Source organism: Saccopteryx bilineata, chromosome 1 (genome assembly GCF_036850765.1).
Source record: "Saccopteryx bilineata isolate mSacBil1 chromosome 1, mSacBil1_pri_phased_curated, whole genome shotgun sequence".
Lineage (NCBI taxonomy): Eukaryota > Metazoa > Chordata > Mammalia > Chiroptera > Emballonuridae > Saccopteryx > Saccopteryx bilineata.
Window position 1 is genome coordinate 18,945,850 of NC_089490.1, and position 27,517 is coordinate 18,973,366.

Consider the following 27,517-nt stretch of genomic DNA (forward strand, 5'->3'; position numbering starts at 1 on the left):
GCCTTGACCAGGCAAGCCCAGGGTTTCGAACCGGCAACCTCAGCATTTCCAGGTCGACGCTTTATCCACTGCGCCACCACAGGTCAGGCCAGAATTTCCTTATTTTTGATGACTTTGACAGTTCTGAGAAATAGTCACAGCCAAGAGGAGCCTAAAAAGACACCATGACCAAACGTGGTCAGGTATCCTGGGTGCCATTCTGGAACAGAGAGAGGACACTAAGTGAAAGCTAAGGAACGCTGAATGAGGTATGGACTTTAGTCAATAACATATCATTATTGATTGGCTGACTGATTGTGACAAAGGTACTGTAGTAATGTCAGCTATTACTACGAGTGGAAACTGGGGATCTGGGAACTCTGTAATATCCTCACAACTTTTCTGAGATCTAAACCTATTCTAAAATTTAAAATTTCAAAATGCAGAGAGACTATATGTACAAAACCTATTTATAAATACTCAATAACTAACAAAGAAAAGAATATATTCTTCAAAAAGAATATTTTTGAAGTATTCTTTACACGAATACTGACGGCAGCCATGTCGGTGGCCAGTTTACCTGAGGTCCGCTCGCTTTGCTGCACACAGACTGCGCATGTGTGTGTCCCCGCGAAGGGTGGGGGGGACTGAACTCATGCGGCTGGTTTCCCCGATGGTTGTAACCAGCTCTCCTTCAGCATGTTCAACCTTCAGAGCGTCCTGTTTGTTCAGACAGTGACTGTTTCACCTCCCTGAAAGGAGCAGACACTCTCACCAAGAAGCTGCCCAGGGAAGAGGGCAAAGAAATGGGGAGGGGCCTACAGCTACTGCTGTCTGTGACCACGTCCCCACCATGGAGCTCAGCTACCCTGCCTTTACTGGATTTCTCGGCTCAATCAAAGGCCTCGACCTGGGCTCAGACCCCATAATCTGTACCCACCCAATGTGTCTAGTCCCCCCTCCCCATGGCCCCACTCCTGGCCGCCATTCTGGTCGTGCCTCAGACTGGGCTGGCGCTGTCCCCTTCCCTAGCCTCTGCAATGCCTCCAGGGCCCGCTCCCCAGCTAGCCTCGCTGTGTGGAGCCAGAAAGGGGGTCCTTTTGCAAGAAGCGGGTGCAGAGGACTCCTGCAGCCACCGCCCCTGCCCCTGTCACGAGCATCTGGCTGCACACTATGGCCCTGACCCTGCACTGTGTTTTGTCACTACCCTACTGTGGACACTCTGTGTTCCTCTCCGGACAGGCTGTGAGTCCCCCGAGAGCAGGCCGGCTGCTTCCATTTACTGCGCGAGCCCTGCCTTGCTCAACCCTCGGTCCTCAGCAGTCTGCGCATGCTCCTTGGTCTGATGCGGAGGGGGCCGGAGAGGGCGTCTCCAGCTGCAGAGCGGGGCAGAGGCTCGCCCAGGGTTTCACAGAGATTTCATTTCTGAGCTGGGCATTTAAACCCTGTCTTCAATAAACACCCTGCACTCTGCCCACTGCTAGCAGCCCCTGGCCACCTCAGGTCCCTCAGAGTGTCCCCATCATCCATTCAAATGGGCCAAACTTGCACTTGCAAGTCCAAGGACAAGGTGGCAGCGGAGGCGACTCCGGAAAAAAGGCAAAAGGACCGAGGCACGGAAATCATGTGAGCCCTTTCTTGGAGAAAGGAAGACTTAAAAAATCAGAAGTGTGATTCTCTCTTTAAGAAGAAAATCTGGCCCTGGCCGGTTGGCTCAGTGGTAGAGCGTCAGCCTGGCGTGCAGAAGTCCCTGGTTCGATTCCGGCCGGGGCACACAGGAGAGGCGTCCATCTGCTTCTCCACCCCTCCCCCTCTCCTTCCTCTCTGTCTTTCTCTTCCCCTCCCACAGCCGAGGCTCCATTGGAGCAAAAGATGGCCCAGGCGCTGGGGATGGCTCCTTGGCCTCTGCCCCAGGCGCTAGAGTGGCTCTGGTCGCGACAGAGCAATGCCCCGGAGGGGCAGAGCATCGCCCCCTGGTGGGTGTGCCGGGTGGATCCCGGTCGGCGCATGCGGGAGTCTGTCTGACTGCCTCCCCGTTTCCAGCTTCAGAAAGAAGAAGAAGAAGGAGAAGGAGAAGGAGAAGGAGAAGGAGAAGGAGAAGGAGAAGGAGAAGGAGAAGAAGAAGAAAATCTGCTTTAATGAAATGGAAACTATAGGTCAAACTACCCAGGTGTAAAAGTACCACGTGCTCTAGAAAGTTTCCATCTGTATCAATAAGAATCTAAGTTGTAACCAGGAACTGAAAGCTCTGTTAGTGGAGAAATGTATGAGAATATCTTTGTACGTTGTCTAAAAGACAACATTCAAAATGTGATTGTCCAATGCTCCCTTCCCAAATATCACCAACATATCAACTGGTTGATAAGAGAAAGCTGAGTTTATATTTGGGAAGCCAGCATTCAACAACGTAATTAAACCATCCATTTCCCCCTTAAGACTTATGTTTCGGGATCTTACTTCAGATGGTCTTCCCAATCAGAAGCACAATCATATTTTGAATACTGTCTTTTACACAGTGTACAAAGATACAGTTTTGACATTCACAAGCACAACGCAACAAAATCTCCCTGTGAGAGGGGCGGGATATGGGTCGAGTTCATCTCAGTCATCTAGAGCGAGGGTGTATATTTGCGTTATAGTTCATTAAAATTAAATAAAGAAAATTTCAGTTCCTCAGTCGCACTTGCCACATGTCAGATGCTCCACAACCTTGGTGGCTGGTGGCTCAACTATATTCGGAGGATGCCTATGGGGGAAAGGATAGGAAGTGCAGCTAGGGCAGGGGTCGGGACCCTTTTGGCTGAGAGAGCCATGAACGCCACATATTTTAAAATGTAATTCCGTGAAAGCCATACAATGACCCGTGTACGTTACACATTATCCAATAAAAATTTGGTGTTGTCCCGGAGGACAGCTGTGATTGGCTCCAGCCACCCACAACCACGAACATGAGCGGTAGGAAATGAATGGATTGTAATACATGAGAATGTTTTATATTTTTAACGTTATTATTTTTTTTTATTAAAGATTTGTCTGTGAGCCAGATGCAGCCATCAAAAGAGCCACATCTGGCTCGTGGGCCATAGGTTCCCAACCCCTGAGCTAGGGGGTGAAGGTGGGAAAAATTAAAAAACCACATTAAACCAGAAGAATGGTAAAGTATGTCCATGGGTGACCATGTGCGTGGACTAGGATGCTGAGAGTGGGGGAGGCTGTGTATGTGTGGGGACAGGGGCTGCAGGCGAACTCTACTGTCTCTTCAGTTTTGCTCTGAGCCTAAAACTGCTTTAAAAAATAAAGTCTATTTTTTTAATGATCAAGAGATGAAAACTATATAATTTTATTTATCAATGTCACTGCAATCAATTTAATTTAAAAAATAAAATAAAAGCCTCTGCCTCAGGCACTAAAAATAGCTGGATTACAAGCATGGGCCTAGATGGGCAGAGCATCAGCCCCAGATGGGGGTTGCTGGGTGGATCCAGGGTAGGGCGCATGTGGGAGTCTCTCTATCTGCCCTCTTCTCACTTAAATAAAGAATAGATAGATAGATAAATAGATAGATAGGCAGATAGATAGACAGATAGATAAATAAGTAAGTAAAATGGTTTTTTTTAATGACCAGAAGAGTGAGGAGTCTTGCTGTAGGTTTTACCAGAGGGCCAGAGCCATACCCAGCAGAGTGAGTTTGGGAACAAATATAAGATTTATTTGAATGATACTCTGTGAGTCCCAGTTGTTGTATCATATTTAATGCAAACAGTCATGTCTCATTTTCTTGGCCTCTGATTGGCTCAGTGGGTCTCTTTCCGCCCAGCTCCCCAGGCTTCCCCACTCATTGCGGAAGCAGAAAAGGGCTGGGCAGGGATCTCACAGAACAAGTTTAGGAAGCCTTTTGTTTCCCTGAGAGAGAGATTGATTTATTCGTTTGGTCGCTGAACAGAATAAACGTTCAGAATAAATGTTTGCTGGGGGAGGCGGGATGCCCGTCAGCTCCGGGAAGTTTCGGCTGGCTGCTTCCCTGGGTTTGGCTTGCCTGGGGAGTGAGAGAAAGGGGCAGGATTTGAAAATGATCCACTCGTGCCAGCCCCGAGTCTCCCCGCCTCCTCTGAAGAAAAGACTGGTGGCCACGCAGCAAAAACCTCACTGGCCTCTCCCACCCCCAGGTCCTCCTGTCCTGGGGAGCCCGGCCCAGTGCCTTTCACATCTTTCTGGGGGTCTGGCCCTGCCTCCTGTCCAAACAATCCCGTGAATGGAAGTGTGGGAACTCCGGGGACATGCTTCCTCTAAACCCACTTCTGCAGCCAACTGCCCAGGTCCCTACATTCATTTCCACCACAAGCCTCGCCCAGGTCCCCACTCACCTGAGGCACAGCCTTTCCAAAGGAGGACAGACATGACTGAGAACACCAGGCCCTTGTTCAGGATGAAGCCACAAGCCAGAACAATAGTCAGCAGAGGCAGGCTGGAAAGGTCAAAGGCGAACAGCCCGCCTGGAAGGTCAAGGGCAAGCGTTGGTATCCTAGGTTTGACCCTCCTGAATCTGAAAGGGTGGGAGTCTGCCAAGTGTTCTGCCCTGAAGCTCAGCCTGCCCCCTGCCTCCTGGCCAAGAGAGCAGCTGAGCAGGGATTCACATACTTCAAGGCAGGGCCTTACTTTTCCCATGATCCTTTGCCCTGGCTCTGGCCTCTAAAGCAGGGATCCCCAAACTTTTTACACTGGGAGCCAGTTCACTGTCCCTCAGACAGTTGGAGGGCCGGACTATAAAAAAAACTATGAACAAATCCCTATGCACACTGCACATATCTTATTTTAAAGTAAAAAAACAAAACGGAACAAATACAATATTTATTCAATAAAATAAAGAACAAGTAAATTTAAATCAACAAACTGATCAGTATTTCAATGGGAACTATGCTCCTCTCACTGACCACCAATGAAAGAGGTGCCCCTTCCAGAAGTGCGGAGGGGCCGGATAAATGGCCTCAGGGGGCCGCATGCGGCCCTCGGGCCGTAGTTTGGGGACCCCTGCTCTAAAGGAATCCACCTGGTCTCTTGCCTGGAACATCTCCCTTCCGCACACCTCCTGCACACAGCTCCTGGGTCACTCGACACTGGGCCTTCACTCCTCCACCCCAAGGGCCAGGGTAGGCCCTTGCGCTCCCACTTGCCTACAGGACAAAGTGCACAAGACTGCCTGGCACTCAAAGCTCTCACAGCCTGAGTTCACGGCCCTGCTTTAACCTCACCCTCCTCTCCACTGAGTCACACTATCTTTGGAGCCAACACACTGAGTGTGCATTCCCGCCACCTGCTCCTGGCATAGCGGCCATCCCTTTTTCTGCATACTTTACTCCTCTGCTACCTTCCAAGATTCTCTTCCTCTCAGGAGTGTTCTCTGCACCCACGTCTGGCCCCCACACCCCAGCAACTCCGGGTAGGGAAGGTCTTCTGTCCATCCCATTCCTTTAACTCCAAGAAAGAGGCCGCAGGTAGCTCCGATTCCATTCACACCCGGCCCACGTTTTCCAGGTGGCGCCTTGTCTTCAGGGGTATAACACACCTTTATGGTGGACCTTAGCTCCCCAATCCCCAGCTCCTTTCCTTTGCAGCTGGTGGCTGGGACTTCTGCTGCCTTGAGGAAGTAACATCCAAGGCTTGCTTGGGGTTCAGGACTCCCTCGGCCTGCCTGGAGCAGGAGACAGTCCCCTGCGTGGTCTAGCCTGGCTCTCTGGAACCCACAAGTGAGGCCTGAGCCAGCGGCCCCAGCTAATTATCCTACAGTATTATTCTGCTTTGCTGTGCCCTCTGTGCAATGACCCTCCTTCAGAGACAATGTACAACGCTGAATCCAGATCACCCTTTAGGGTGGAATCGCTTTGGTAGGTGTCATGTTCCAAAAGAGATGAAAAGCTCTTGAGGGCCTTGACTGACACCAGGCCCCTACCGGGTACCCAGAGAATGCCTGATAAAGATGGGATGGGACAGCTTACCCTGAGCTTGTCAGGCTGTCGGCAAAACCTGGCTGACTTAATCTGAACCAGAGAGGGACTTTCAAGATGTTTGGGACAATTTTTTTTTCTATAGCCTGAGCAGGCATCTCCCAAGTTTACTGTCACGGGACTATACTCTATTTGGGGGATAAACATTCACAGGGTCATGGCCCTGGCCGGTTGGCTCAGTGGTAGAGCATTGGCCTGGCATGCGGGGGACCCAGGGTCGATTCCCGGCCAGGGCACACAGGAGAAGCGCCCATTTGCTTCTCCACTCCCCCCCCCTTCCTCTCTGTCTCTCTCTTCCCCTCCCGCAGCCAAGGCTCCATTGGAGCAAAAGATGGCCCGGGCGCTGTGGATGGCTCCTTGGCCTCTGCCCCAGGCGCTAGAGTGGCTCTGGTCGCGGCAGAGCAACGCCCCGGAGGGGCAGAGCATCGCCCCCTGGTGGGCAGAGCGTCGCCCCTGGTGGGCGTGCCGGGTGGATCCCGGTCGGGCGCATGCGGGAGTCTGTCTGACTGTCTCTCCCGTTTCCAGCTTCAGAAAAATACAAAACAAACAAACAAAAAAAAACAACCATTCACAGGGTCCTAGAAAGTCAAAGGTGAAAGCAACATTCACCAGCATCTAATCCAGTAGTAGTCAACCTGGTCCCTACTGCCCACTAGGAGATGTTCCAGCTTTCATGGTGGGCGGTAGCAGAGCAACCAAAGTATAAATAAAAAGATAGATTTAACTATAAGTTGTTTTATAAAGATTTATTCTGCCAAACTTAGTGAAAATCTGACATAAAGTACTTGGTAAGTAATTATTATATGCTTTAACTTGCTGTAACTCTGCTTTACAAATTTTATAAAGTAAAGTTACTTCCCTACTTTATAAATCACCATGACTGTGTAACTGGTGGGCGGTTAGAAAATGTTACTACTAACAGAGATACAAAAGTGGGCAGTAGGTATAAAAAGGTTGACTACTCCTGATCTAATCTGACCCCTAAGGAGCGTCACTCAGGAAACAGCAGCAGAGCCAGCACCGGGACCCAGATCTCCTGACTCTTTGCTGTGTGTTTCTATGACATCTTACTGGTCTCAGCTTTCAGAGTGTTGTCCAGTGAGCCTAGCCCAATGTTTTGTTTTAATTTTTCTGTCGATTTGAGAGAGAGCGAGAGAAAGAGAAGCATCATCTCGCTGTTCCATTTAGTTGTTCCATTCAGTTGTGCACTCATTGGTTGCCTCTCCTACGTGCCCTGACCGGGAATTAAACCCACACCTCGGCATACCGAGACGACGCTTTATCCACGGAGCCACCTGGCCAGGACCTAATTTTTTAGCTCCTAGCTCTCACGTCCACCCAGCCCGTCACAGTCTACTGGCCCGCTCACCCTGTCCCCAACAAGTTCCACTCTTGCTTCTGACCCATCGTGGAGCTCTCCATCGGGCAGAGAACTTCCCCCCTGCTGCCTCCCGTGGCCCACCTTCTCTCCCTTACATTCCCACTCCAGGCCTCTCTTTCCATAGTAGGATTGGGAGGACAACATCCATCACCTCCATTTAGCGTCCCGTTATGCAAATTTCTGTCTGTGGGCATGGGCATCGGCTGCTGTGTCGTCCCTGGAAAAGTGAAGAAAAATACACACGGGTTCCCCACAGTTCGGGGAGGTGAGGTCCGTTGAGCTCTGGTTAGGCCCAGCACCACACTCCAGAAAGAAGTCTCTGTGCATTTGTTGTCACCTAACTGAAAAACTGTGCAGCTGCTGTTCCTCGTACCCCCCCACCCCCCCACCCCCACGCCACCTCAGTGCTCACTGCGTGTGTCCTTGTCAGAGGGTTTCCCCTGGGAGACCAGGAAGCCCTTCAGGCAGGGACAATCTGTCCCAGACTCAGTTTCCTTAGCTACGTCCGCCTAAAATGTCCTCCAATTACTGGGGAAAAGAAATACGAAGCTGCCCTGAAAACCCCACTGCTTGCTGCTCGTGCTTTGATGAAAACAATCACGTTCACATTTATTCTGTGTTCACCTTGATACCATTCTCATTCAACAAGATGGCCTCGGTCATTCTCAATCATTTCTCTTTCCAGTGAGCCATAGATTCAGACCTGGTGGGCCCAGGCTGTCTACGGGAGCAGACAGGCTTTGCCAAGGGCAAAACGTGAGGCCTTTGTTTCTCCAAACTTCAACACAGAGAAACCCAGAGAACTGGGCCCCTTGAATGACACAAGGGAGAAAGTCTAGAAGGGCACCCACGAGGGACCCGCTCAAGGTCACTGAGCCGGTTCAAGGCTGCGAGGGAGTAGAAATCCCGGCCAGTGCGTGTTTCCTTGTCCTGTGCAGACTCACGTGCCTTTGTAACAGTTTCCCTGCTCCCACGTGTGTGGGTAGTAAAACAAAGTGAATGAGATGTTTCTGAATAGAGGAGAACGGAACCGCTTAACTGACCGCATAGACCATTTGTAACCAGCCTGTTAATTATTGGGCATCACTGGCTGTTCCTAAAGAAGTGAGGGATGCTTTTTTCTACTATGTGGGTTCAGTCGCTCCTCTCCATTCCCGCCCACTGTGTGGTGGGGGCCTCTCCTGCTCACTGGCTCACAAGGAGCAGGTTTACTGAGAAGCTGGAGGCAGGAGTGTTGGGTTAGGTGGGTAAACAGACTTTCTAAGAGGAGGGGAAGAATGGGCCGTGCCCCCAGCAGCGAGAAGCCACTCAAGGTCACTGAAAAGCCCTCCATCTTGCTGCCTAATATCTATTACGTGTCTTTTGAGGAAAAGGGACAGTATTTTACTGGCCACCCTGGCCCACTTCCAGGGTTCACCAAGGACAGTCAGATCAAACGGGTCTCTGTCTGATTCCAGCTGCATGCACGACCGAAAGGCGCAGTGAGGAGCTCTTTGCCCTCCTCCCTTGAACACGAGGCAGCAGCAACGCGTGGCTACGTGCAGAGTCGGTGTTCGGTTATCTGGTTCCTCTGGCAGCTGCTCTGCCATCGAGTAAGAGGATTTTTGAGATCACCTAGTCGTACTTTCCTGCCTTAACAGGTGAGAAAACTGGAGTCCAGAGGGGAGCTATGACTCTCAAAGTCACAAAGCAAGAGAACGGAAGAGTCGGGTGCTCTGATTTTGGGTGGAGATCTTTTCCTATTACTCTGTGCTCCTCTCTCTCTCTCTCTCTCTCTCTCTCTCTCTCTCTAAAGCAGCCCTGGCATCAGATGGGGCCCCGGCCTGGGACTAAGGAGCGCAGCCTCCACACCCCTGCCCCATCCAGGTTCTCTCCGCTGCTCACCTCCGCACAGTGCCAGCCGGATCCGAGGAGGCAGGACTCGGGGTGTCCGGGGTGAGAGGTCAATCGCGCACTGATACAGTCCCGCGTCCTGCCTCCGCAGCCCTGTCACTGTGACATTGAACGCGGAATTGCTGGGATCATCCTCCAGCAGGTATCGTCCATTCTGGACCTTTTTTGGACTTAGACTTGTAGTGTTCGTTCTGATCAGTGTCTGCGGGGGGCCCTGGCTCGGTACGCGCTGCCAGGCCTTCAGGTTGGAGGCGAAGAGCATGTTGTAAAGACATTGTACGGTCAGGTTCCTCCCCTCTAGTAGGCACTGTGATTCCTCTTCCTCTGCAGCTCGGAGTCCTAGAATGAGAAACCAGTGCTCACTGAGCCACCATTTCTCCCACCATCCCTACACACACACACACGGGTCCCGTGCTGCCTTCTTCAAGCACTTAGGAACAATTGAAGATTTCTATAAACTCCTGTGAATTGACTGGTTCAGCATTGTCAGGAATATACACACACATGGAGCAAATAAGGCAAAATATTGATCATGGTTCAATGTTCGAATGTAGCGGATTCAATCTACGGTGGCTATTCTTTCTATATTTTGTAGATTGAAAACTCTTCATAATAAAAAGGTAAAAAAAAAATAAAGTTGAAAAAGCTGAATGCTCTTCCCATTCCTCTCCACCCACAGCCACCCTCTTTGGTCCCAGAGGGCATCCACTGATAGGTTCCAGCTGGTACTGACCTCTGTCTCCTCCTAACCCTCCCTGCCATGGACCCTACAGCCCATTGCATCACCATCGTCATCGTCTGTTTCATCACTCGTTCCTGCTGGGTCAGGGTCCAGCAGTAGAGTCTGCACTCATTACCTTCCTATTCCCATTCCCGTCTCTAACACGTGCATTCCTGTCCTCCTAAGGAAGTGCGAGGAAGCCCCACTCAGTGGGTCCCTCCCTTGGCCACCTGCTCCCCTCTCCCGCTCACCTTACCTGAGACCCAGAGCAGCAGCAGCAGCCGGGGCCACCCCCTGAGCCGCGTCCTCCCCATCCTATCTGCTGTGTGCTGGCTGTCTGGCGGCTCTGGCCGTTGGCTGGAGGATGTTACCCCATAGGGCTATTTTCCGTCTTCCCTGAGAGGTTTAGCGGTTACTATGCAATTGAGAAACCCAAGGGAAATGTGATGAGAGGGACGAGCTCTGGAAAATGCAGAAGGAGGAGAAGAGAGAGAGCACTGCCCTTGTGAAATCTTCCTTCCCGTTTTCATTACGTCACAGCCCTATTGGGCAACACTCGCTAGCTCCCTGCTCTCCACCACAGCACATCTACACCCACCTGGTGTCCCACCTCTGCTCCACTCACCTCCTCAGGTCACCGAGGCATTCTCATCACTGGACACTGACCACCACATCCCCAGGCCCTCCTGCCACTCGCCCTGTCTGGAATGAATGGGACATTCACCTTTGGTTTGCCCTTCAAGACCCATTCAACCTTCCCGATGACACGCCTTCATTAATCTTACCCCACACAGTTGTTCTCAAGGATCGGCATTGGCCAAATCCCGGGGAAGCTTGGCAAACACACATATGCCTGGGCTCCAGCCCCAGAGACTCTGATCTGGTAAGTCTAGAGAAGGCCCAGGAACCTGCATTTTAAAAAAGCAGCTCAGGTCAGGGCACACAGGAAAAGTGCTCATCTGCTTCTCCACCCCTCCCCCTCTCTCTTCTCTCACTCTCTCTCTCTTCCCCTCCTGCAGCCATGGCTCAACTGGATCAAGTTAGCCCTGGGCACTGAGAATGGCTCCATGGCCTCTGCCTCAGGCATTAAGAAAAGCTTGGTTGTTGAACAATGGAGCAATGCCCCCCGATGGGCAGAGCATCCCCCCTAGTGGGGTTGCTGGGTGGATCCTGGTCGGGGTGCATGCTGGAATCTGTCTCTGCCTCCCCTTCTCTCGCTGAAATAAATTTTTAAAAAAAGAGCAGCCCAGGGGATTCTGAGCTAATTCCTTAGGCAAGTTGTTGAAACAGACGATGCCTATGGAAGCTCTGTATGAGGTGAGAGGGGCCCCATGGCTTTCTCAGGGTACCCCACCTGTATGTGAGGTGTATGCTTCCCTGAGCCCCCGGTCTAGGCAAAGGCACGGAGAACACAATTATAATGGTATGATGGTACTGGGGGTAACTAAGTACTATGGATTGAAGGCCTATGTGTACCAGGTGTCTTACCCAGGGTATCTCATTTAATCCTGTCAGCTTTGGGAGGCTGTGTGAAGAATGTTTGTCATCTTTTGGGTTTCCCAATGCCTGTTCCGTTTGGGGGATATGCCCCAATGTGTGGGCCTCACCAGGACACAGAGCTCCACTTCCCCCTCCATTGATATGGAGGCGGGTTCCACCTGCCCCTTCCCCCCAGCACCTATGACACAGGCTTGTGACTTGACCTAAGCTTGGCCAAATGCATGAGCCCGCCCAGGATTTGGGGTCCTACAGGTGCGATACAAGATGCAGGGCCAGTTGAAGATGACTGCACGTTGCGAGTCCATGAATATACGGTGGTGAGTACTTGGTGGCTTCAAGTGTGCGGGAGCAGTGGTGTCAACGGCAAGTTTATCACTAGACTGTCTCACGTCAGAACCTCAGCTGTCCCATTCTCTCTCGGTTTCTGCTGTTTTCTAAACCTGATCCTCCAGCCTTCTCAGTGACTCTGTGAGCTACTGAGATCTTTCCAACTTCCCTGGCTGCTTGAGACAGCCGGAATTGGGTTCAGTTGTTGGCACCGAGAATCATGGCTGGTGTTGGTTCCTTTGCCCATGAGGCAATCAGGAATCTCTCCAGCATGAGGCCCAGAGAGACGAACTGAATCCCTCCCAATCAGACATATCTCGAGGGTGTTGTTTAATTCCAAGGCCTGTGTAATGAACCACATAACACCATTGTCTCAGTCAAGGTCCCAGCAAGAAATGGCGGCTCACTGAAACTGAGTAATCGAGAAATGTGTTGATAAAAGTGTGGTAGAATTTGGGGAAATCGGTAAGAGATGCTGCAAAATCTAGAGGCTAGTGACAGGGATGTCATTGCCACTTCTAAGCCTAAAGGGGCACAGGGATGGAGCGATTGCCCGAATTTGGAGTTGGTAGCTGTTTGGTGAGGGCCTTAAAGGGGCCCCCAGTAGAGAAAAGCAGCCATTCCACAGAGAGGGAGCCCAGAGAATAAAACCCCCCGCCCTCATTCTCTTTCCATCCTCTGCTCAGTTTCCATGCTGCCCACTGGCCAAGTCCAACCAGAAGCCGGTGGGCAAGGGGGCCTGTGGATTTAACCCACCCTGGTCAGGAAAGAAAAGGACGGCCAGTGGGCCCACAGGTGCAAACGCGACAGCATCCAGCACAACCATTTGTCTTCCAGTTTAGCTATATAATTCCTTAGGCAAGTGTAATATGTTGGACTTAAGCACCACGTACTTGATAATTGAGTTAAGTACACCAACTTATGCGGTTGGTTCTCTTCACCATGATGGGTGTGTCATGGTGTTTGGTAAAGAGCATGATGGCTTCCTGGAATCCTAACTCCCAAACAAGCTTGAGAACCACCAAGAGAGAGCCGCACGCACATGCTGGGATTCAGTAGGGACGAAGAGGCCCCTGGAATCTGCATTTTATTTTATTTTATTTTTGAAAGAGAGAGAGGAAGGGAGAGAGATGAGCAGAATCAACTCGTAGTTGTATCGCTTGAGTTGCTCATTGATTGCTTCTCATATGCGCCTTGACTAGGGGGCTCCAGCCAAACCAGTGACCCCTTGCTCAAGCTGGTGACCTTGGGCTGCAGGCCAGTGACTTTGGGGTCAGGTCAATAGTCCCTCATTCAAGCCAGCAACCCTGCGCTCAAGCTGGAGACCTTGGGGTTTTGAACCTGGGACCCCAGCATCCCAGATCGATGCTCTATCCACTGCACCACCTCCAGTCTTTTAAACAAATGTTTCAGGAGACTCGGATGCAGGTCGTCTAAGAACTAGAGTCCAGAAACACTGCCCTGACGCGCTCTGCCTCCCCTAGACGACACGTGGCAATGGCACCTCCCTTGCCCTGGCCTTTTTTCTTGACTTCGTGAGCAGGGACAGCACTGGACCTGCTAAACCGAAGGTCCCAGACCAGCAACTTCAGAAAACAAACACTTCAGGCCCTGTGGTTACTGCCTTTGAGCCGCTCAACTCTCTTAGGCAGGAAAAATAGATGCGCTGAGAGGAAGTTTCTGGAAGAAGTGTTTCTCAAGAGACATGAATTCCTTCACACATCTTTGGATGGCCTCAAAGTCAAAGGATCAGAGAGAATCTCTCTGGGGTCAGTGCCATCCTCCTGGAGGCTTCCGACAGAGCATTGCTTTCCGGTTGATGAGGACGTCCTCGTGTGATGGCAGCTGCAGATCAGGACGGGGCAGGGCGGGCGGGACAGGGCAACCTGTACCTGAGCATTCAGTATCGTTTTCCACAGTGGGGGAAAGTCACACTGAGTGTAAGAATACGTTTTCCAAACACATGGTGGATTATGCGCTGGAGGGTGTGTTTGTCCTTGGAGAATTTAATATGAAATTGGCCTTGATCATTGCTGATTTGGACTAAAAGGACCCATCATATTTTTTTTTTCCAGAGAGGAAGAGGAAGGCAGCGTGGGGAGCTGGGCGTGCACCCGGGGGAGGGCCCCGGGAGCCTGACTGGTGAGACCTCGTCACCCCACGGTCCCTGCCCCTTGTGCGATAAACGAGGCACGCGGAGGCATTACAGGCACAAGTCCCGGCTCGTCGCTTGTGCACGAGGCTTAGCCTCTAGTAAAGGAGCTCTTCCGTTTCTGCTCCTGCCAGCAGGTGGTGATTGGCTGCTCAGGTGGTCTCGTCCCGGCCACACACCTCCGTGCCTGACCGGTCGCTCTGAGGACCCAATGACAGACACGCGTCCTTTGACCCCTGTCTCATCCGCCCAGCACTGCCCCAGGGTGCTGCCTTCCGGTTCACCCGGTTCCTCTCTCCCAGATGCTGCATTCTCCCTGTGGTGTCGTGCCTTCTCTTCGTTGCATGGTTCCCACAGCCTCTTCTGGGAGCGCTGGAAAGGACCACAGATGAAGGGAGAAATACAAGCATCTGGTTCTAGAGGAAAGGCAGGCCCCGGTGGCCAGGACAGCAGCTCTGTCCAGGGCAGGCCACGGCGCATGGTCCAGGGTAGGGACCAAGGCGGATGGGGCAGCTGTGTCCTCTGCGCCTCACGGCCCTCACTGGGCCGCGGGTGACGGTGAAAGGCATTGGCCTCTGTCTTATTTTAACGCAGACCCTGAGCTGCTGGGGGAATGAGGGCCCCCGGCAAATTGGGGGCTGTGTCTTCTCTTCTGATGAGGCGAAGCCCCAAGGTTGTTAGTGCCATGAAGGGAGTCAGCGGGGCCAGGAAGGTGGGATCCTGAGCCTCGGGAAGAACCCATGTTACAGGCTCAACTCAGCCTCTGTCCGCCCTTCCCCACCCTTCCCCACTCTTCTTCTGGCACAACTGCCCGATGGACGTGGATGGCAGTTCCAGGGCATTTGTGTAGGTTTGTGGGCCTAGCGGCCCAGTGTCCTCTGTGTGACAACCAGCAGGGCAGTGAAGACCAGGCTCTTGCTCAGGATTCCACACACCACGATCGTGAGGATGCCGGTGACAGACACCCTGGGGGAGACAGAGAGGAGTGAATGCTGCCCCCGGCGACAAAGCTCCCTCACGCTTGAGTTTTCCTCTGCAAGGTTCTTCACACGACTGGCTGTATCCGCGTGCTCCCCATCCTGGCCCGCCCTGTGCATTTAGCTTCTCTCATTACTTCAAACCACTAGTCGGAAGTTGACCCAGTAAAGAACACAGGGCCACGAGGAGAAAAGGCAGGTTGATTAAGCTCTTCCTCCACTGTGATGAGTAAAGAAAGAGAGGTCCCAGAGACAGAAAACCTAGTTTCTATTCTCAGCATAATGACCTACTTCCTGGGAGAGCACCCCCCATACACACACACACACACTCACACACACACTCACATACACACACACACTCACACACACACTCACACACACACACACTCACTCACACATACACACACACTCACACATACACACACACACACACTCACACACACACACACTTCTTTGGCCTCAGAGTTCTCATTTATCAACTGAGAAGAACCCAATCCTTGTCAAAATCCCATCATGAATTTTGTTTAGATTTTTAGCAAAAATAATTCAAATGTCCTGGGTACATGCCAGTGGCTAGGATAAGATAAGGATAGAGATGAGTGAGGACACTCGGCCTGTCTAGACTCAGGAGACATGGAAATAGGCTCTAGCACAACTCACCTGCTTGATAAGACACGGGACAAAGAGAGAAGTAAGGAAGCTGTGAAACGGACCGAAACCCAGAGACAGATCCCGGGCTATGGAAGAGTTTAACTTCGAAGGCCGACCGTGGGCAGCCCAGTGGGCAGGCAGGGAGGGGGAGCCTGGGTGGCCATATGAAGGGACGGTCGCCCTTTCTGCGGTTTATACCCTACAGAAAATAATCCCCCCTCCCAAAGATGGGCGAACATTTTAAACACATTTTTTTTTTAATAATAGGAAAGTCACTGAGAAATAGAAAAACAAGCACAGGTAAGGAATAAAGCAAAGCAGCAGTTTTAGGATTGACATTTGCTGACACAAAACTGAAAACCGGATGTACAAACCGGCAGAGGGACAAACGACACAATGGCCACAGAGAGCGGGAAATGGCGCTCTGACGCTGACATCCACCCCCAGCCTGGGAAACTGAATGTTGCATGCAGCCTCCCTAGTCAAGTGCAGCCGCTGGGGGCGCTGGCCAGGGCGTGGGGCAGGGGCCAGCCAGCCCAGCGCCTCTCTGACCCTCTTCCATGCAGGTGGGCGGAGGTTGAGCCCTGCTGTGGGAGGGTCCCAGCTCTGGGCTCTGATAACTCCACCTCCTTCCAGTCTCTCCGGGCTGGTGTCCCATGTTATCCCCTCCCAACCTATCTACATTTTCATGTAGGGAGCTCCTGGGTGTGCTCACCCTCCTGGGCCAGCACACAGCCCTTCCAGAGACTCAACACAGGCTGTCAGAGCCCTGCAGTGCCTGGGAATTCATGTACCTCTGGGCCACCCTCCCCGAGGACTGGAAATAATATAAATAATACTATAAATAATTTGCCTCTCCACCCCCAATACAGACAACTCTGGATGTGACCTGTGGGTCCCCAGGACCCTCTGCAGGACTGAGCTCCCCCTGTGGGACTCAGCTAGGGTATGATAGATACGCTTTGCTAGGTTCCCTTCGCTCCTGGTTCCACTTCCCTAGCTGGGATCCAACCCAGCCCTGCCCTCGCCACCCACTCCAGAGACCTGGAAACCGTACCCGATGACATCCGTCCCATGTGTGGTGTTGACTCCAGGGCCAGGAGACGAGAAGCTGGCTGTTGGCATAAGCAGAAGTTTAGTCACGGTCCTGGGGCTGGTTTGGAGCTTGCGCTGGGCCTTGGTGGTGATAATAGGAGGAAGGGTGGAAGTCTGAGCTACACTCTGGGTAGGTTTATTGTCTGAGGCAGGATCTGCAAAAAGACACATTGGAGGATGGATGGATGGATGGATGGATGGATGGATGGAAGAGTGGTCGGGTAAATGGAGCTGAGGAGGGTAATGACATAGACTTTCATGAGGCAAGGTTTACTTTTGCTAAGATTTTTTTTTTAATGTGTGGGGTCCACCTGGGTCAGTGACAGGAAAGAGGGAAGGGAGAAAGAGAAAGAGGGAGGAATTCTCTGTTCGCGTCATTGGAAATGCACTTACCTGCTATTTTTCACCAATCTGTTTGTCCCACCTTCTTCAAGAATAATTCCTTGATTAGTCTGGTTTTTAACATCCACTCTGCTTCACAAGTCATCTTTTACTAATACATGGCATACGTTGCCTTGTCTTCTTCAGGCTTAAGATTCCCCAGGTGCTAGGAACTTTTAGACCTATCTCTCTTTCCTCTGCTCTCCTTAATTTCTCAGATCAACATCTACTACATTAAATTACTGGGGGGATTTAGAGCTGAGCAAGACACAGGCTCCTCCCTCAAAAAGTCAGAGATGAATGAGAGAGACAGATAAACTGGCCACTACTACCCAGTGAGACAGTGCTGTCCATGAGGAGGGGTACAAGGTGAGCTCTAGAGCTTTGCTACCCCAAATGGGAGCCACGGACCCGAACGTTGGAACCTGGGAGGGCAGAATCTAGGTCCCACTCTGGACCTACTGAATCAGTCCGGATTGGGAATCAGACCCCCGGCCGGTCTGCGCCCACAGTAAGGTCAAGGAGAACCACTTTGTAAGCACATAGGAGGGCCCTCAAAGGCGTCTTTGGGAGGGGGAGGGTGGATCACAGAGGCTTCCCGAGGAAATGACTTCCACGTGGAGGAGACCTGAAGAACGAGACTAAATTATCTGAAATCTACCACTCCCCTTTCACTGTACCCCGTTTCTTATAAGAGCACCCAAAATTAGCCTCTACTACCCAAGAGGGGTTCCACACATGGAAACCACTTCTTACTGTTGGGCCAAATGCCTCTCAGGGACCTCAAAGGAAATGGAGCTCCTGGAGGCAAACAGTCTGCTGGGAACCCTGAGCCCCAGCTGCGGCTACCACCACGGCCCCTCGCCCCACTGGTCCGGCTCGCCCACCCTCTACAGCCCAGGCCTGGGTCACTCACTCACCCTTTGTCACCACCAGGCGGACAGGATGGAACAACACGAGGGGGTCTTTGGGAGGCTGGTAGAGCACACACTGATACAATCCAGAGTCCTCCACTCGAAGGTCGGTCATTTTGACACGCAGCATGCCGTCAATGGGGATATCCTGTAGGAGGTACTTCCCCACCTGGATTTCAGTGGTATTCCTTGAAGTCCCTTCTGTTTCTGCCAGCGTCTGCACCTTCCCTCCGTCTGTCAGCCTCTGCCACGCCTTACGGCTGTTGGGGTACTTCCAGACGGTGAAGGGACACTCCACAATCAGGGTCTGCCCCTCTGTTCGGTGATAGACCTCTTCTGATGTAGCGGCAACTCGGAGTTCTGTAAGCAGGGGTCCAAGTTAGGCTCTGTGAGGAATAGCTTTCCTTTCCTCTCTTTGGAAAAAGAGAGAACCACCTCTTTTTTTTTTTTTTTCTCAGAGACAGAGAGAGAGTCAGAGAGAGGGACAGACAGGAATGGAGAGAGATAAGAAGCATCAATCATTAGTTTTTCGTTGCAACACCTTAGTTGTTCATTGATTACTTTCTCATGTGTGCCTTAACTGTGGGGCTACAGAAGACCAAGTAACCCATTGCTCAAGCCAGCGACCTTGGGTCCAAGCTGGTGAGCTTTGCTCAAACCAGATGAGCCAGCGCTCAAGCTGGCGACCTCGGGGTCTCGAACATGGGTCCTCCGCATCCCAGTCCGACGCTCTATCCACTGCAGTGACCTGGTCAGGCAGAACCACCTCTTTTTCTTCCTCAACCACCCAAGCAGGCACCAGAGGCCAGGTCTTTCTACTGTGGGTACTTTTTGTTCGTTTTTTAACTATAATACAAGAGCGAGGCTGCATATGGTTCTTGCAAATCAACTTTTATAAATGTTTTTTTCTGAGAGGAAGAAATTGCCTGATTAGAGAGAGGACGTGGGATATATGCTGAGACTATGAGGACGCAGCACAGTGGGAGGGAGAGATAAGAGAGAAAGACACACACAGAGAAAAGTGGATGTGCAGACACAACACCAGCAGAGAGCAGCCCGACAGGTAGGGGGCCTCCATCTAAGGAAAAAGAGGTCAGTTCAAGAAACCATTGAAAAACCAGTGCGGCAGCCATCTTGAGGACATGGCAGAAGAGATATCCGACTCTCTGGTATTCTTCTGTGCCTTCCTTGGGTATCAAAACACCTCTTTCTCAGGGGATCCACTCTTTGTGGCTTTGTTGACAGGGCTGTCCACATTCTCAAGGATGGATCCATAGTACAGGCTTATCCAATCAAAGAACTCCCTCACCCTGGCCACTCTGATTGGTTTAGGAATGGGCACATGACCGGGGCTGAGCCAATTAGAACCCTCCTGGAGATGACTGCTATAGCTATTAAGAATAATGCTTTTCCTTGCTGGAGTTGATAAGTCGGTGGAATATGAAACTTCAATTGCTATATTTGCACTGAGGATAAATTTGCCTGGGAGCACAGGGTGCTATTGGAATCTAATGGGTAGGGGGCCAGGAATACTGCAAAACATCCTACAATGTACAAAACAGCCCCACGACAAAGAAACATCCCCCCCCTAAATGTCAGTAGTGCCACAGTTGAGAATCCTTGGGTCACAGGGACAATAGTTTCAATCATACTCTTGAAGGTTGAATCAGATTAACACCCTAGAGTTGGGAATGATCCAGTCTGGTTGAAGGGAACCTTGCTGACAGCAGGGCCAGGTTGCTTAGCAGTGAGAAGAAGACCCAGGTCTGTGTTTCCAACTGGGCTCACAGGGCTCTGTAACTTTATTGAGGGATGACAGTGTCCCTCCTCAGGCCTGGGATACCTTCTGCCACAGAGCACCAGTTATCAGCTGGACAGTCATGCCGAATGAAATTCTAGTTCAGACTATCACCACTATTAGTACTTTACTGCAAACACACACTTCCCTCCTGAGCGGTAGCTCTGAGAGTGTGCCTGGAAGCACGTCAACAGCTGCCCCTTTGCTGGAGTCCCTGGGCTGCAATCACAGCTCGCTTTCATGCTCACCTCACCACGGGCCAAGAGCTCTAGGAGGCCCACCTACCTTAGCCTGACCTTGGAAAGACCTAACTCAAGGATTACTGAGGAGTTGGAAAGTGAAACCAGCCCTGTCCGGTTGGTTCACTGGTAGAGCGGTGGCTGGGCGTGTGGAAATCCCAGGTTCCATGAGTGACAGAAAGAAAAGAAAGAAAGAAAGAAAGAAAGAAAGAAAGAAAGAAAGAAAGAAAGAAAGAAAGAAAGAAAGAAAGAAAGAGAAAGGAGAGAGAGAGAGAGAGAGAGAGAAAGAAAGAAAGAGAGAGAGAGAGAGAGAGAAAGAGAAATCAATCAATCAGTCAATCCCGGGTTCAATTCCCGGTCAGGGCACACAGGAAAAGCGCCCATCTGATTCCTTACCCTTCTCCCTCCCCTTCCCCGTTCTCACCTCCCTCACCTCCAACCCTCTCAGTCAGGAGTCAGTTGGAGCAAATTGGCCCCAAGCACTGAGGATGGCTCTATGGTCTTGCCTCAGGCACTGAAATAGCTGTTGCCAGCAATGGAGCAGCACCCCAGATGGGCAGAGCATCGCCCTGTAGGGGGCTTGCCCAGTGGATCCTGGTCAAGGCGCATGCGGAAGTCTGTCTCTCCGCCTCCTCGCCTCTTGTATAATTGAAAAAAAAAGAAAAAGGAATAATTTAAAAAAAAAAAAGTGAAACCAGGTAGTTCAAAGGCCAATTCTAGGACTAGACTTCAGTTTCTAAGGAAACCTTGAAAATAAACTCCTGGTGATGCCCGTGGACTCTGGTCAGAAAAGCCACTCCAAGAGACAGGTGAGCAGAGAGGCTAAGGGTCGTCTGAAACCAAGTTTGGTTCGCTCGTTTATTCACGCACCCACCAAACCGTGGGCGAGAACCCACTCTGTGCCGGGCACTGTGCTGGCTCTGAGAAAGATACAGGGGCTCCACTCTCCACCTCTGCAACACTGAGAAGCCCTACTCTCCTAATTAATGCTACAGGTAAGTTATCTGCCAAGTCCCTAGGCAGGCTGGATGCTATGGTCTGAAAGTCTGTGTTCCCCCACAATTCATAGGTTGAATCCCGACCCCGCAGTGTGATGGTGCTAGGGGGTGGGGCCTTAGGGATGATTATTAGGTCAGGAGTGCTTCTCCCTGTTGAGCAGGATTAGTTTCCTGTGAACGAGGCTCCAGAGACTCGCCCCCCATTCCAGCATGTGAAGACTCCAGCGAGCAGTCCACAGCCTGGAAGAGGCTCTCACGTGACCCCGCCCTCGCTGGCGCCCTGAGCCTGGACTTACAGCCTCCAGAGCTGTGAGAGATGCATTTCTGTTGTTTGAAAGCCACTCGGCCTGTAGTATTTTGTTAGAGCAGCCCAAATGAGTTGGGATTGCAGGAGTTAGTTACAGGACGCTGAGGCTGCTCACAGACTCGCCTGTCCATCACGGGTGCAGACAGGCAAACGCTACCACAAAAATGCTCTCTGTGCACCATTTCATCCACCATTTCAAGAAAGGAATTCTTTATAATATGTTAATAAAAATCAACAACACCACTCATTGCTAAGTGTTTAAAATACTATCCCATTTAACCTTCATAACTTGACCCTTTCATCTTATCAGCTTGATATTGCTCTTGTTCCTATTCGAGAGTAAGGGAATCAAGGCACAAGCTATTTTAAAAAGCAGAGATTACTGCTCGCCCAAGGTCCCACAGTAGAAAGCTATAGAGTCGGGGCTCAACCCCAAGCAGTCTGACTCTAGAGTCAGACTTTGACCCCTGAGCTACGTGGTCTGCAGTAGCTGTCTGCTTGGGACCAGAGCAGTCCCAGCCCAGGTGTGGATGGGTGCCCCGTGACTCTGATCCCTGGACCCAGAAGCTAGAAGGAGTTTTTTGTTAACCCGGAGCCTACCCCCACAGGACACAACAAGAACATGACCTCAGCCCTCCACCTCCTCTCAGTTCTCCTTTGGAAAAACATCAACACAAGGAAACACACTGGCCTGTGGGAACCAAACTTCATCTGCCCGCCAGGATTATCACCCCAGCTCCACGAAGACCCAAAGCGAGGGTCTGTGAGCACGTTCTGCAAGGTGACCATCTTGACTGTGACCTTGCTCAGTGTGGTGGGTCCCCGGAAAACACACCGTCTCTGGGATCTTTCATGTTTTTCCAAGGCAAGCCTTACTCTTAAATCACTGTTGACATTTTCCCACTTTACTTATAATGATTACCTTCCCATTTTACTTATAAGGATTAAGAGGAGGAACCACTAGAGCCCCAAACTTCCCCAGTTTCAGTGACGGTGTGAGCTGTGCAAGAGGAAGAGGGAAGGAAGGGCCTGGGGAGGGAGCAGGGGGGGCAGCAGCGCCTCCAGCCCAGCGGCCGCTGAGCCTGGGAGCAGACCCTCCACGGAAGCCGGCACACGACTCCTCTGTTCACTTCTGCGTCCTCAGCGGTAGCCTACTTCCTGGCCCTTAGAAGACCCCTGGGAAGTATTTGTCGAATGAATTATGACCTTTGGGTGCAATAAACTGTCAATATCAAATGCACCTTGATGGAACATAGGTAAGAAAAAAAAAACCCTTCAAACTCAACATTATTTTGGAGCATGTCAAGTTTAGATTTACTATCATTTTTCCCACTCAGGGTTTTGCACGGCTCTGATGACATCAGAACGCATGGACCTCCTGTTTCCCACCCTCTTTTATCTCTGTCCTCAGACCCCATCAGTCCCCAATTGTGCTACGTCTGGGTGGAGAAAGCCAGCCTCCTGTAACTATTGGTTGGCTCTATCTGGGGTGGTCACGTCTCCAGGGGCTTCGAAAGAAACGGGAGACCGTTCTCACGGTGGGATCTCCCAGAGTCCTGGCAGGGTCTCCTGGGGTCCATACCTGCTCACACCTTCCCTTCGCCTTACCTATAATGAAGGCCATCCAGAGCAGCCCGGGGAGCCTGGTCTTCCTCATCCTTCACGGGCACCAACTCCAACTGCCCCTGTGGCTCCTGGGACAGCCACAAGGCACCACTCTGACCCACAGGCTCCAGAGAGTTGCACAACAGGATGTGATGCTACGCCTGGGAAGTCCTGAGCCTGCCGTTGTTTTCGTCACCGGCTACCTCGGCTCCAGACGTCAGAGATACCGCAAGCATCCAGAGACAGGGCTCAGGGCTCCGCAAGACCTACCCACACCCCAGTTTCCTGTTCTCTGGGGGCAACGACAATCACCTTTAAAACCAACCTCCCGGCATTGCAGTGAGAATAATATTTTTGTGTAAGCAAAAGTAAGGCGTTAATGTCACCAATGGACTAGAGGGCGGCCTTGCTCTCCAGAGACCATGCTCCATCCCTATCCTGTTCAGCACAAGGCCAGGGGCGTGGGCTGGAATAATAAAGCCTCGCCTTTAGGGCGGTCATGAGGACTAAGTGAGGACCTCATGGAAAGTGCTCAGTAACTTGCCTAACACACACATTATTTCTACATCGGCCCCTGCTCAGCCCCGCCCTGTCTCCCTGGGCTTTTTCTGACGTGACGCCCACTCCTTCTTCATCACTGGGATGGCCCGCACCCTGCACTTGACCTCAGCATTCTGTACCAGACATGGCCTAGGCGTAGGAAAACTCAGAAACAATTTGAGAGGACATGGCCACCATTAAATAAGAATGAACTTAGATTAAAAAAAAAAAAAGGAAACAGGTGCCAATAGGACACAACAGTGATGAAAGAAGAAAAAATGCAGCAGATTCCATAGTAGAAGCAGTAAAAAACAGATTTGATGGTATGAAAAATCAAATTAGGCCCTGGCCGGTTGGCTCAGCGGTAGAGCGTCGGCCTAGCGTGCGGAGGACCCGGGTTCGATTCCCGGCCAGGGCACACAGGAGCAGCGCCCATTTGCTTCTCCACCCCTCCGCCGCGCTTTCCTCTCTGTCTCTCTCTTCCCCTCCCGCAGCCAAGGCTCCATTGGAGCAAAGATGGCCCGGGCGCTGGGCATGGCTCTGTGGCCTCTGCCTCAGGCGCTAGAGTGGCTCTGGTCGCAACATGGCGACACCCAGGATGGGCAGAGCATCGCCCCCTGGGGGGCAGAGCACCGCCCCTGGTGGGCGTGCCGGGTGGATCCCGGTCAGGCGCATGCGGGAGTCTGTCTGACTGTCTCTCCCTGTTTCCAGCTTCAGAAAAATGAAAAAAAAAAAAAAAAAAAAAAAAGAAAAATCAAATTAATAACAGAAGAGTCATGTAAGAAATATTCGCATATGCAGAATGAATAAAGACATTCTGAAGAGCTCAGAAGTACTTTGGAGGACAAGTCATAGAAATCCAATCTACAAATAACCTAGAAATAAGAGATGTCCTTGAAATATAATATGGAACAATGAGTCATAAATGAGGATAAAAAAGTATATTTTAAAAAGACATCCAGGACAGTGTGGCAACCATAAGTAACAATATTGTATTGCATGTTCGTAAGTTACTAAGAGAGTAGATCTTAAAAGTTCTCACCGGGGCCCTGGCTGGTTCACTCAGTGGATAGCACGTGGGTCCAGTGTACATGTCCCGGATTCTATTCCCAGTTAGGGCACACAGGAGAAGTGACCACCTGCTTCTCCTTCCTCCCTCCCCCTTCTTTCCCTCTTCCTATGGGTGGCAGCCCAGTGGCTTGATTGGTTTCAGCATCAGCCCCAGATGGAGGCTGCCAGGTGGCTCCTGGTCAGGGCATATGCAGAAGTCTCTCTCTCTCTCTCTCTCTCTCCCCTCCCCTCCCCTCACTTAAAAAAATAGTTATAAATGTTCAAACTCAGACTTCCTCCCCTGCAAAAGAAAATAAAGCCACACCATCAGGTCACAACCTTGTGTAAATCTAAAGTCACCACTAGAGGAAGCAATTTACCTGGTTTGAAAGTAACCCGAATGTCAACAGAAAAATGGATCAACAGATCTGGTGTATTTTCATGCAATGGAACATTGCTCAGGAACAAAAAGGGACTAATACTGAGACATGCAGTGACATGGATGAAACTCAGAAACACCGTGGCGAGTGAAAAATGCCAGACGCCGAAGAGTCTACTCGCTATGATTTTGCTTATAAGAAGTTTCAGATGAGACAAAGCTAATCTATGTGAAAGAAATCACGGCGTTTGCCTCTGGGGATAAAGTGGCGATGAATAATTTTACACATTGATATAAGAGTGGGTTGCATGCATGTGTCAACACTCCATCAAATTATACATTGAAGAGCTGTGCATTTCACTGTATGTAAACGATAATAAAAGTATAAGCCTCAATCAAAAAGGTAAACAAACAAAAACAATGAAAAGTAAAAGAGAAAAATGAGAAGTTTGCAGGATAGGTCTATAAAGCCTGACATTTCTATAATAGAAATTCCACACAGGAAAAGAATAAAACAAAAAAATAAAGAAAGATTAAGAAATAAAGAATGTATGCCTCAGAGTTAAAAACATGAGTGTCCAGATTGTAGAGACCCCCTGGGTCCTCAGCACAAAATAAATGGCAAAACCCCTACACCAATACACATGGCGTCTCGTAGCACTGGGACAGAAGAGAAGATCCTAAAAGCATCAAGAGCAGAGCGAGAAGGAGAAACAAATCTCTTGGTCAATGTATTGGAAATAAAAATGGCATTGGGCCCCTAACCAGGCGGTGGTGTAATGGATAGAGCGTCAGACCGGGATGCTGAGTACCCAGGTTCGAGACCCTGAGGTCACCAGCTTGAGTGTGGGCTCATCTGGTTTGAGCAAAGTTCACCAGCTTGGACCCAAGGTCGCTGGCTTGAGCAGGGGGTTACTCAGTCTGCTGAAGGCCCGCAGTCAAGGCGCATATGAGAAAGCAACATCAATGAACAACTAAGGTGTCGCAATGAAAAACTGGTGATTGATACTTCTCATCTCTCCTTTCCTGTCCGTCTATCCCTCTCTCTGACTCTCTCTCTGTCTCTGTAAAAAAAAAAAAAAAAGGCATTGGGCATTTCAAAAGTAAGGGAAAGTATTGGAAAGAATGTTCCCATGAAAAGAGGGATAAACCCAGAAAGAGAAAGTTATCAAATTCAGGAGAGAGCACGTCCAACACTTGATGGAGGCCAAGGGATCCCTGAGAAGACAACGAGGGGGACCCCAGGGCAGCTGTGCAGCCCCTCAGCAGAGGCAGAGCGCATGTCTGGGGGTCCCTCAGGAAAGGATCTAATTGATGGTGTCGTGTGTTGGAACTGACTGAGATGAAATTTACACTGTTGGTGGAGAGTTTAGAAATGAATTAGTAGGCCTGATTTGGGGTGGCACAGTGAATAAAGCGTTGACCTAAAACACTGAAGGCACCGGTTCGAAACCCTGGGCTTGCCTGGTCAAGGCACATGTGGGAGTTGATGCTTCCTGCTCCTCCCTCCTGCTTCTCTCTCTCTCACTCTCTCTTTCCTCTCTCTCTCACTCTCTCTTTCCTCTCTCCTCTAAAAATGAATAAACAAAATCTAAAAATTTATTTTTTTTAAATAAATTAATTAGTAATGAAGAGTTAGAAAAGAAAACAAATGAAAAATGAGGCAATTGGGGGAATAATAAAAAGTTATATGCCCCAGCCAGAGAGCTCAGTTGGTTAGAGAGGTTGTAGGCTTGATCTCTGGTCAGGGCACACACAGTATTAGATTGATAACTCTCTCTCTCTCTCTCTCCTTTCCTCTCTCTCTAAAATCAATATTATATAAACATAATCACAGTACATTCATTCCATGGTTAGACTATAAAAATATTTATAGTGTCAGAGTATGCAAAATCTAAATATCCATTTTATAGACAGCTGTGATTTGACCATATTATGAGTTTAGAGATAGAGGAAGTGGGGGTGGGTGGGAAAGTTGTGTTAAATGACTCAATTCTTATCTTTATTAACTGGAGATTAATGGATGGTATCTGAAACTGGAAAATTAAGAGGGCAGTATATGCTTTATTTTTTTCTTCTTGCAAAAATACAGAAGTAAATATCAGAATAACAGATAGAAGATTTGAAGTGAGTATCTTCAGGGGAATGAGCTGGGGGCCTGGGATGGTGGAGCAGGGGACGGCTTTGGTTTCTTGAGTCCTGTACCAATGATTTGTCTTTTCAAACACTGCCAATCATCACTCGCGTCGAATTACTTAGAAAATTTTTAGAGCTGCTGCTTCCCAGGCTAGGTGCTTCTTTTGGCTTTCTTTTCCTGCCTTTTTAAATAAATGTTCCTAACAGCCTTATTCACAACAGCCAAAAATCAGAAGCAACCCAAGTATCCATCAGCAGTGGAATGGATGAATAAATTACTTTCTCTGTCTTTTCATTCATCACCTCCTTGCCCTCCAAGAGGAGGCTATCAATTATGTCCTCCCAACAATTCATGAGGGTCCCCTCTCCCTACCTCGCTGCAGTGCGGAATGTGATTATCATTTATTTTAATCTTCCTTGCACTGCCGGGCCAAGCGTGGGGTCCGCTTCATTTCGCGGCCCTTTGATTACCAGCCATTTTGAACACGTGTT

At 50.4% G+C, this 27,517-nt stretch overlaps 2 protein-coding genes across 4 annotated transcripts; both read right to left on the reverse strand.

Annotated features, from left to right (window-relative positions):
* Window positions 1-3,728: 3,728 nt before the first annotated feature.
* LOC136319807 (triggering receptor expressed on myeloid cells 3-like) lies at window positions 3,729-10,313 on the reverse strand. Of its 2 annotated transcripts, XM_066252938.1 has the most exons (5): window positions 10,233-10,313; window positions 9,247-9,594; window positions 7,514-7,579; window positions 4,344-4,472; window positions 3,729-4,015 (listed from the first exon to the last, which is right to left on the reverse strand). In XM_066252938.1, the coding sequence occupies exons 1-5, from the start codon at window positions 10,288-10,290 to the stop codon at window positions 3,969-3,971; spliced, it is 648 nt and encodes a 215-aa protein (XP_066109035.1). In that variant the 5' UTR covers window positions 10,291-10,313; the 3' UTR covers window positions 3,729-3,968. The 2 variants fall into 2 exon arrangements, with proteins under 2 accessions (XP_066109035.1, XP_066109036.1); XM_066252939.1 differs by lacking the exon at window positions 7,514-7,579.
* Window positions 10,314-12,865: 2,552 nt separating this feature from the next.
* Window positions 12,866-23,038, reverse strand: LOC136319808 (triggering receptor expressed on myeloid cells 1-like). 2 transcript variants are annotated; one of them, XM_066252941.1, is made up of 4 exons: window positions 22,924-23,038; window positions 17,980-18,333; window positions 16,641-16,698; window positions 12,866-14,921 (listed from the first exon to the last, which is right to left on the reverse strand). In XM_066252941.1, exons 1-4 carry the CDS (start codon window positions 22,970-22,972, stop codon window positions 14,816-14,818), a joined length of 567 nt encoding a protein of 188 aa, XP_066109038.1. In that variant the 5' UTR covers window positions 22,973-23,038; the 3' UTR covers window positions 12,866-14,815. The 2 variants fall into 2 exon arrangements, with proteins under 2 accessions (XP_066109038.1, XP_066109037.1); XM_066252940.1 differs by having other exon boundaries at window positions 16,641-16,833.
* Window positions 23,039-27,517: the final 4,479 nt, after the last annotated feature.